Source organism: Herpailurus yagouaroundi, unplaced genomic scaffold, assembly GCF_014898765.1.
Source record: "Herpailurus yagouaroundi ecotype Mexico unplaced genomic scaffold, PumYag 141, whole genome shotgun sequence".
Taxonomy (NCBI): domain Eukaryota; kingdom Metazoa; phylum Chordata; class Mammalia; order Carnivora; family Felidae; genus Herpailurus; species Herpailurus yagouaroundi.
The window spans coordinates 10,133,247-10,144,554 of record NW_024412396.1 but is presented as its reverse complement, the minus strand read 5'-3'; the positions used below and the strand labels follow the sequence as shown (position 1 = coordinate 10,144,554).

Here is an 11,308-nt window from a genome sequence, read left to right as displayed (position 1 = left end):
ATAAAACTAGTAAACATTGGGGCGCCTGGGTGGCGCAGTCAGTTAAGTGCCCGACTCCAGCCAGGTCACGATCTCGCGGTCCGTGAGTTCGAGCCCCGCGTCGGGCTCTGGGCTGATGGCTCAGAGCCTGGAGCCTGTTTCCGATTCTGTGTCTCCCTCTCTCTCTGCCCCTCCCCCGTTCATGCTCTGTCTCTCTCTGTCCCAAAAATAAATAAACGTTGAAAAAAAAAAATTTAAAAAAAAAACTAGTAAACATTGATTTTTCTTGCTATATTTTAAAATCAAAGTTCTTTTTTTTTTTTAATGTTTATTTTGAGAGAGATAGGACATGTGCAGGAGAAGAGCAGAGAGAGAGCGGAAGAGAGAGAATCCTAAGCAGGCTCCATGCTGTCAGCACAGAGCCCAACACAGGGATAGATCTCCCAAATCATGAGATAGTGACTTTAGCCAAAATAAAGAATCAGAGGCTTTAACTGACTGAGCCACCCATGTACCCCCAAAGTCTCTTTGTATGGAAATAAAGTGTCTCAGCAATGTGCGTTTTTAAAATGCAACTTAATAATGCTCTAAACAAAGTGGGTATGGAAAGAACATACCTCAGCATTACAGCTAACACACTCAACAGTTTAAAGCTAAAAGCTTTTGCTCTAAGATTAGGAACAAAACAAGGATGCCCACTCTCTCCACTATTATTCACCTTAGTTTTGGAAGTCTTAGCCACACAATTAGACAAGAAAAAGAAAGAAAAGCCATCCAGATTGGAAAGGAAGAAGGAAAACTGTCATTGTTTGCAGATGACATGATACTGTATATAGAAAACCCTAAAGACTCCATCAAAAACCATTAGAATTAAATGAATTCAATAAACTCACAGGATACAAAATTAACATGCAGAAATCAGTTTCTTTGCATTAATAACAAGTTACCAGAAAGAGATTAAGGAAACAATCTCAATTAGTATTGTCAGTAAGAATAAAATACCTAAGAATAAATTTAGCCAAAGAACTGAATGACCTGTACCCTGAAAACTGTAAGACATTGATGAAAGAAATTGAAGATGACACAAATAAATGAAAAGATATACCATACTCCCCATGGGCGATATGCAAATTCATGAAACATCCCATATATGTGCGTTTATGCATACACACATACACACGCTGTGCTCATGGATTGTAAGATATAATTTGTTAAGATATCCATACTACCCAAAGCACTCTACAGATTCAGTGTAATCCCTGTCAAAATACCAATGACATTTTTCATAGTACTAGAACAAAAAAATCCTGAAATTTGTGTGGAGCCACAAAAGATCCCAAATAGCCAAAACAGTCTTGAAAAGAAGAACAAAGCTGGAGATGTGCTCCCTGATTTCAAACTGTACTACAAACCTAGAGTAATTAAAATAGTATGTTACTGGCACAAAACAAACACACAGATCAGCATGATGGAATAGAGAGCCCAGAAATAAATGCAAGCATATATAGTCAATTAGGACTATAAGGAAATCAGGAAAGACAGTCTGTTTAATAAATGGTGTTGAGAAAAGAAGATAACTACATGCAAAAGATTGAAACTGGACCACTATCTTACATTGTTTACAAAAATAAATTCAAAGTGGATGAAAGACTTGAAGTAAGACCTAAAATCATAAAACTCCTAGAAGAAAACATTAGTCTTAACAATATTTTGGGGGAAGGAGGTCAGTTTCCTCAGGCAATCCCAATAAAAGCAAAAATAAACAAATGGAATTACATCATACTGAAAAGTTTTTGTACAATGAATGAAAACATCAAGAAAAAAGAAACCTGAGGGAACCTACTGAATGGAGGAAGATATTTGCAAATCAAATATTTGATAAGAGGTTAATATCCAAAATATATAAAGAACTTCTACAATTTCATGTCAAAAAAAACAACTTGATTTAAAAATGGGCAGGGGACTAGATGGCAGAATAGCATGGAAGTTTTTTTTGCATTTCTCGTCCATGAAATACAGCCAGATCAACACTAAACCATCCTGCATACGTAGAAAACTGATTTCAGTATTAAAACAACAATCTGCACTACCTGAACCACAGAACACAGCAGGTATGCAGCACAGACAGGTGAACTGGGGGAGAGAGAAGCTGCGGAGGGCAAGGAGCTGTTTTTGCTTGTGGAGAAAGGATGGAGATGAGGGGTTGGGGGGAGGAGGAGAGTATGGGAAAAGCACTCCCCTCCCCCAAAAGCAGCTGGAGAGAAAGTGGAAAAGTGGAAACAGCCACTGGGACTGAACAAAAAAGAGAAAGAGGAGAGGGTTTAAATTCCATTAAGACTCTATAAACAGGAGGAGCACAGAATTGGAAACTCCGTAGCTTGATACCTGGAGGAGCTCTGGGGGGGTAGGGCAAATCCCCAGGAGCAGAGAGTGAAGTCTGAGGGGTCCTTGGGTAACATGGGGAGAGGTGGTTCCCCTGCTAAGAAGACATCTGGTAGAGGCTCTGTGGCCACCCCGCAGGCAAAGATGCCAGCAGACACCAGAGATTCACTGGTGCTAGAACAAGGATGTTAAGGGGAAACCTGGTGCCAGATGTGTGTTGTGATTTACCAAAATCCCTGAAACACTGCTACATGTTCTCGTGAACTTTTTCTGGGGCAGGCTTGCACCCAGCTGCAGGCTCTGGGCATCAGCAGCAGCACGGTCCCACGAACGTTTCTGGGGGTGGGTGGGCACCTGGCCATTTCTCTAAGAGACTCTCCCCCAGAGGATCAGAATGGGCCAAAGCCACAGTCCCTCAGAAGTGAGGGGTTGGGAAACACAGCCACATCTGAGATAAAACTCAAGAGGGAGTTGCCACCTGGCAACCTGATGGCTTGGTCACGGACTGTATAAGTGGGGTGTAGAAGGAAGCCACAGACAAAAGGACGGGTGTGTGATTGATGGTTGAGGAGAACAGAATTCTGATACTAGAGACTGGGTAGCTGGGTGATGCCTTTTTCACGCCTCCCGTGCATGTGTGGATACACCTGCAAGCACCACAGCAATCCACCCCAGTAAGCTAAGCAGTGCCATCTAGTGGAGAATGGAGCTGTTACACTAAGCTCCGCCCATCTAGGCCAACCTCGCTCCTCAGGAACACAAGTTTTTCTGCCTGCTTAGTTTACATACTATAAAGTGCTTCGTAGTTTGTCTTCTAGGGGAAACTGATGTAATTTTTATCGTATTTCAGTCTTTTCACTGGTCCATCTATTCAATTTTTTTTCTTTTATTCTTCAGTACAGAAAGAAAAAAATTATTTTCATTTTCAATTTTTGTTAAAAATATTGTTTCATTGTATTCACTTTTTCAAATTTCAAACCTTTTCCATTTTTTTCTTTTCTTATCTTTCCCTTTTTTCTCTAATCAATCTCCTTTCAACAACCAGGCCAAAACACACCTAGAATCTAGCATTATTTACTTGATTTTTTTGTGTGTGTTGTTTTTAATTTTTTAATTTTAATTTTCTTTTACCTAATTAATTCCTTTCCTTCCTTTAAAATGATGAAATGAAGGGATTCACCCCAAAAGAAAGAGCAAGAAGAAACAACAACCAGGGACTTAACACAGATACAAGCAAGTTGTGTGAAACAGAATTTAGAATCACAATAATAAGAATGCAAGCTGGGGTTGAAAATAGATTAGAATCCCTTTCTGTGAAGATAAAAGAAGTAAAAGCTAGTCTGGATAAAATAAAAAATGCTATAACTGAGCTGCAATCTCGAATGGATGCCACAGCAGCAAGGATGGATGAGGCAGTGAATCAGCAATATAGAGGACAAACTCATGGAGAATAATGAAGCAGGAAAAAAGAGGGAGACTAAGGCAAAAGAACACGATTTGAGAATTAGGAAAATCAAGGGCTCCTGAGTGGCTCAGTTGGTTGAGTGTCCAACTTTGGCTCGGGTCAGGATCTCCCAGTTCGTGAGTTCAAGCCCCGTGTCGGGCTAAGGGCCTGGAGCCTGCTTCAGATTCTTTGTCTCCCTCGCTCTCTGCCCCTTCGCTGCTCATACTGTCTCTGTCTCAAAAATAAATAAACATTAAAAATTAGAAAAAGAATTAGGAAAATCAGTGACTTATTAAAAAGGAATCCAAATCATAGGGGTCCCAGAAGATAGAAAAAGGAGTAGAAGGGTTATGTGAGCAAATCATAGCAGAAAACTTTCCTAACCTGGGGAAAGACACAGATATCAAAATCTAGGAAGTAGAGGACTCCCATTAGATTCAACAAAAACCAACCATCAACAAGGCATATCATATTCAAATTCACAAAGTACTTAGAAAAGGACAGAATCATGAAAGCAGGAAGGGAAAAAAAGTCCTTAACCTACAAGGGAAGACAGATCAGGTTTGCAGCAGACCTATCCACAGAAATTTGGCAGGCCAGAAAGGAGTGTCAGGATATATTCAATGTGCTGAATCGGAAAAATATGCAGCCAAGAATTCTTTATCCAGCAAGGCTATCATTCAGAATAGAAGGAGAGATTAAAAGTTTCCCAAACAAAAATTAAAGGAGTTCATGACCACTAAACCAGCCCTGAAAGAAATTTTAAGGGGGACTCTCTGAGGGCAGAAAAGACAGGGGAGAGAAAAAAAAAAAAGACCACAAGCAAGAAAGACTAGAAAGGACCAGAGGACACCAGAAACTCCAACTCTACAGGCAACATAAAGGCAATAAATTCATATCTTTCAGTACTCACTCTAAATGTCAATGGACTAAATGCTCCAATCAAAAGACATAGGGTAACAGAATGGATAAGAAAATAAGATCCATCTATATGCTGTTTACAAGAGACCCACTTTAGACCTAAAGACACCTTCAAATTGAAAGTAAGGGGATGTTGAACCATCTATCATGCTAATGGTACCAAAAGAAAGCCAGAATAGCTACATTTATATCAGACAATCTAGACTTTAAAATAAAGACTGTAACAAGAGATGAAGAAAGGCATTATATCGTAATTAAGGGGTCTGTCCACCAAGAAGACCTAACAATTGTAAGCATTTATGCTCCAAATGTGGAAGAACCCAAATATATAAATCAATCACAAACAGAAAGAAACTCTTTGATAATAATACCATAATAGTAGGGGACTACAACCCCCTCCCCCTTACAGCAATCAACAGATCGTCTAAACAGAAAATCAACAATGAAACAATGGCTTTGAATGACATGCTGGACCAAATGGACTTAACAGACACATTCAGAACATTTCATCCTAAAGCAGTGGAATACACATTCTTCTCCAATGCACATGGAACCTTCTCCAGAATAGATCACATACTGGAACACATATCAGTTCAAAAAGATTGAGATCATACCATGCATATTTTCAGACCATATTTTCGATGCTATGAAACTCACAACCACAAGAAAAAATGTTGAAAGATAACAAATACTTGGAGACTAAAGAACATCCTACTAAAGAATGAATGGGCTAACCAAGAAGTTAAAGAGGAAATTAAAAAGTACATTGACGCCAATGAAAATGGTAACACCACAGCCCAAAACCTCTGGGACGCAGTAAAGACAATCATAAGAGGGAAGTATATAGCGATCCAGGCCTTCCTAAAGAAGGAAGAAAGGTCTGAGATACACAACCTAACCTTACACCTTAAAGAGCTGGAAAAAGAACAGCAAATAAAATGCAAAACTATCAGAAGTCAGGAAATAATAAAGATTAGAGCAGAAATCAATGCTATCGAAACAAAAACAAAACAAAAACAGAACAGATAAATGAAACCAGAAGCTGATTCTTTGAAAGAATTAACAAAATTGATAAACCCCTGGCCAGTTTAATCAAAAAGAAAAAGGAAAGGACCCAAATAAATAAAATCAAGAATGAGAGAGGAGAGATCACAACCAACACAGCAAAATACAAACAATAATAAAAGAATATTATGAGCAATTATATACTAATGAAATAGGCAATCTGGAAGAAATGGGCAAATTCCTAGAAACATATAAACTACCAAAACTGAAACAAGAAGAAAAAGAGAATATGAACAGACCCATAACCAATAAATAAATCAAATTGCTAATCAAAAATTTTCCAAAAAACAACAGTCCAGGACCCCATGGCTTGCCAGGGGAATTCTACCAAACATTTAAAGAAGAATTAACACCTATTCTCTTGAAGCTGTCCCAAAAAAATAGAAATGGAAGGAAAACTTCCAAACTCTTTCTATGAAGACAGCATTACCTTGATTCCAAAACCAGACAGGGACCCCACTAAAAAGGAGAACTATAGACGAATTTCCCTGATGAACATGGATGCAAAAATCCTCAACAAGATATTAGCCAACTGGATCCAACAATACATTAAAAAAATTATTCACCACAACTAAGTAGGATTTATAGCTGGGATGCTGGGCTGGTTCAATATCCACAAAACAATCAATGTGATTCATCATGTCATTAAAAGAAAGGACAAGAAGCACATGATCCTCTCAACAGATGCAGAGAAAATATTTGACAAAAGCATCCTTTCTTGATAAGAAACTCCCCAAGAAAGTAGGGTAGAAGGATTATACCACAAGATCATAAAAGCCATATATGAAAGACTCACCACTAACATCATCCTCGGGGAAGAACTGAGAGCTTTCCCCCTAAGGTCAGGAAGAAGACAGGGATGTCCACTCTTGCCACTGTTATTCAACATAGTATTGGAAGTCTTAGCCTCAGCAATCAGACAACACAAGGAAATAAAAAGCATTCAGATCTGCCAGGAGGAGGTCAAACGTTCACTCTTCGCAGATGACATGATACTGTATATGAAAGACCCAAAAGATTCCACCAAAAAACTGCTAGAACTGATCCATGAATTCAGCAAAGTCACAGCATATAAAATCAATGCACAGAAGTTGGTTGCATTCCTATACACCAACAATGAAGCAACAGAAAGAGAAATCAAGGAACCTATCCCATTTACAGTTACCCCAAAAACCATAAAATACCTAGGAATAAATCTAACCAAAGAGGTAAAAAATCTATATACTGAAAACTATAGAAAGCTTATGAAAGAAATTGAAGAAGACACACACACAAATGCGAAAATATTCCATGCTCCTGGATAGAACAAATATTGTTAAAATGTCAATACTACCCAAAGCAATCTACGTATTCAATGCAGTAACTATCAAAATAACACCAGCATTCTTCACAGAGGTAGAACAAACAATCCTAAAATTTGTATGGAACTACAAAAACCCGAATAGTCAAAGCAATCTTGAAAAAGAAAACCAGGGGTGCCTGGGTGGCGCAGTCGGTTAAGCGTCCGACTTCAGCCAGGTCACGATCTCGCGGTCCGTGAGTTCGAGCCCCACGTCAGGCTCTGGGCTGATGGCTCAGAGCCTGGAGCCTGTTTCCAATTCTGTGTCTCCCTCTCTCTCTGCCCCTCCCCCGTTCATGCTCTGTCTCTCTCTGTCCCAAAAATAAATAAACGTTGAAAAAAAAAAAAAAAGAAAAGAAAAAGAAAACCAAAGCAGGAGTCATCACAATCCCGGACGTCAAGCTGTATTACAAAGCTGTAATCATCAAGACATCATGATACTGGCACAAGAACGGACACTCAGATCAATGGAACCGAATAGAGAACCCAGAAATGGACCCACAAACATAAGGCCAACTAATCTTTGACAAAGCAGGAAAGAATATCCAATGGAATAAAGACAATCTCTTCAGCAAATGGTGCTGGGGAAACTGGAAAACAACATGCAGAAAAATGAACCTGGGCCACTTTCTTACACCATGCACAAAATTAACCTCAAAATGGATGAAAGACCTAAATATAAGACAGGAATCCATCAAAATCCTTGAGAAAGCAGGCAAAAATCTCTTTGACTTTGACCACAGCAACTTCTTACTCAACACGTCTCCAGTGGCAAGAGAAACAAAAGCAAAAATGAACTATTAGGACCTCATCAAAATAAAAAGCTTCTGCACCAAAGGAAACAATCAGCAAAACTAAAGGCAACTGACAGAATGGGAGAAGATATTTGCAAACGACATATCAGATAAAGGGTTATTATCCAAAATCTGTAAAGAACTTACCAAACTCAACACCCAAAAAACAAATAATCCAGGGAAGAAATGGGCAAAAGACAAGAATAGATACTTCTCCAAAGAAGACATCCAGATGGCCAACTGATGCATGAAAAATGCTCAACATCACTCATCATCAGGGAAATACAAATCAAAACCACAATGAGATACCACCTCACACCTGTCAGAATGGCTAACATGAACAACTCAGGCAACAACAGAAGTTAACGAGGATGTGTAGAGAGAGGATCTCTTTTGCACCGCTGGTGGGAATGCAAACTGGTGCGGCCACTCTGGAATACAGTAGGGAGGTTCCTTAAAAAGTTAAAAATATAACTCCTTAAAAGTTAAAAATAGAACTACCCTATGACCCAGCAATTGCACTACTAGGTATTTATCTAATGGATACAGGTATGCTGTTTAGAAGGGGCACATGCACCCCCATGTTTATAGCAGCACTATAACAATAGCCAAAGTATGGAAAGAGCCCAAATGTCCATCAGTGGATGAATGGATAAAGAAGATGTGGGGTGTGTGTGTGTGTAAATCTATGTATACACACACAATGGAGTATTATTCAGCAATCAAAAAGAATGAAATCTTACCTTTTACAACTCCGTGGATGGAAGTAGAGAGTTTTAACCTAAGCGAAATTAGTCAGTCAGAGAAAGACAAATATATGACTTCACTCATATGAGGACTTTAAGATACAAAACAGATGAACCTAAGGGAAGGGAAGCAAATATGATATAAAAACCGGGGGGGGGAGGGGACAAAACATAAGAGACTCTTAAACAGGGAGAACAAACAGAGGGTGGCTGGTGGGGTTGAGGAAGGAAGGATGGGCTAAATGGGTAAGGGGCATTAATCCTGAAATCATTGTTGCAGTATATGCTAACTTGCATGTAAATTAAAAAATAAATAAATTTAAAAATAATAAAAAAATAAAAATAAACTTAAAAAAAATAGGCAGACGATGTGATTAAATTTTTTCCCAAAGAAGGCATACAGATGGCCAACAAGCACATTAAGAGATTCTCAACATCATTAATCATCAGGGACATGCAAATCAAAACCACCATGAGATAATCAGCTTACACTTGTCTAATTGGTTTGTATCCAAAAGATAGTACAAGTGTTGAGGATGTGCAGAAAAGGGAAACTTCATGCACTGTGGGAATATAATTGGTACAACCACTATGGAAAACAGCGTAGAGGTTCTTAAAAAAAATAAAAATAGAAATACCATTTGACCCAGCAATTCCACTTCTGAGTATTTATTCAAAGGAAATGAAAACATCAATTCAGAGAACTATCTGCAGGAGTGCCTGGACGGCTCAGTTGGTTGAGCATCTGACTTCAGCTCAGGTCATGATCTCTCAGTCCATGGGTTCGAGCCCTGCATCGGGCTTTGTGCTGACAGCTCAGAGCCTGGAGCCTGCTTCCGATTCTGTGTCTCCGTCTCTCTCTCTCTCTGCCCGTCTGCCTCTCATGTTCTCTCTCTCTCTCTTTCTCTCTCTCAAAAATAAATAAACGCTAAAAAAAAAAAAATCATGCTATGGGGCACCTGGGTGGCTCAGTCAGTTAAGCATCTAACTTCGCCTCAGGTCATGATCTCATGGTTCGTGAGTTCGAGCCCGCATCAGGCTCTGTGCTGACAGCTCAGAGCCTGGAGCCTGTTTCACACTCTGTATCTCCCTCTCTGCCTCTCCTCTGCTCATGCTCTGTCTCTCAAAAATAAACAAACATTAAAAAAAGTTTTGTTTTTTTTTAAGTCATGCTATGCAAAGAGCTATATGCACCCTTGTGTTCATTGCTACATTATTTACAGTAGTCAAAATATGGAAGCAACCTGTGTTTATTAATAAATGAATGGATAAAGAAGATGGGTGTGTGTGTAATATTACTCAGCCATAAAAAAGGAAATCATGCCATTTGCAACAACATGGATGGACCTAGAGTGTATTTTTCTCAGTAAAATAAGGCCAAGAAAGACCAGTACCATGTAATTTCACTTACTTGTGAAAAGAAATGAATGAACAAAGAAAATAAGTCATAGATGCAAGAAATAAACTGTTGGTTACAGGAAGCAGGGGAAGAGGGACAAAATAGGTGAAGGGAATAAATAAGTCAGGGGAATCTCATGTATAACGTGGAATATAGTCAATAAAATTGATGAAAATTTGTATGGTAATAGATGGTAACTAGACTTATTGTCAGGATCTTTTGATAATGTATCAAAATGTCAAATCACTACAATGTGTGCCTGAAACTAATAGCATATTGTATGTTGGTTATACTTGAACTTTAAAAAAAAATTTTTTTTTAACGTTTATTTATTTTTGAGACAGAGAAAGAGCATGAAGGGGGGAGGGTCAGAGAGAGGGAGACACAATCTGAAACAGGCTTCAGGCTCTGAGCTGTCAGCACAGAGCCTGATGCGGGGCTCGAACTCACGGGCCGCGAGGTCATGACCTGAGCTGAAGTTGGCCGCTCAACCGACTGAGCCACCCAGGCGCCCCTATACTTACTTGAACTTTTAAAGAGTGACTTAACTGTAAAGTAATAATGCTTGTTTTATAAATTTAGTGTGTGCATCTCTGAAAAACATTGAAATTGTTCAAAAACATATGAAATTGTTCATATTTTTAAAATATTTTATTTAAAATACCTTTCAGGTTATTTCAAAATGTTTTTATCAGTAACATATATTTTTGAATTTTGCAGCTATTCATACAAAAAGTTTTGCCTAAGTGATAGTGTACATGCATTAGTTTTTTTCAGTAACTATTGTTTATTTCCATAATTACAGACTGAAATCAGCAAGGGATGTGGTTACCAGAACAGGATACTCATTGGCTTTGGGATCCCTACATAGATATTTAGGAGGGATAAGTTCTTCTCAGCATTTGAATTCTTGTGTCGGAATCCTTTATACTTTGTCTCAGGACAGTACTTCTCCTGATGTGCAGGTAAATACTCCATGTGATACTTTTCTTGAAATTCATGATTTGTAGATAATGCAGATTATGTTTTTATCGGCCACTAGTAACTTGTAAATAATACACACACACACACGCGCACACCCCGCCCAGTAAATGTCTAAGCCATTGTTAACCTGGACGGATTTTTGAAATTCAAGTCTTAGTCAAATCTTGCTATCATTACTTCACACTCAGGAGTTTCTAAAGTCAAATTTAGTATTTTTTTTCTGAAATCAATCTTCCTTCCATCTTAATAATAACA

The 11,308-nt window shown here is 38.6% G+C and overlaps 1 protein-coding gene across 7 annotated transcripts in view; it reads left to right on the top strand.

The window, feature by feature from the left end:
• HEATR5A (HEAT repeat containing 5A) overlaps positions 1-11,308 on the top strand; it is a 122,586-nt gene that overhangs the window by 60,306 nt on the left and 50,972 nt on the right. For all 7 annotated transcript variants that reach the window (XM_040476877.1, XM_040476879.1, XM_040476882.1 and 4 more), the window contains one exon: positions 10,875-11,034. In XM_040476877.1, coding sequence (XP_040332811.1) covers positions 10,875-11,034 — 160 coding nt within the window. The remainder of the gene's footprint in view (positions 1-10,874; positions 11,035-11,308) is intronic.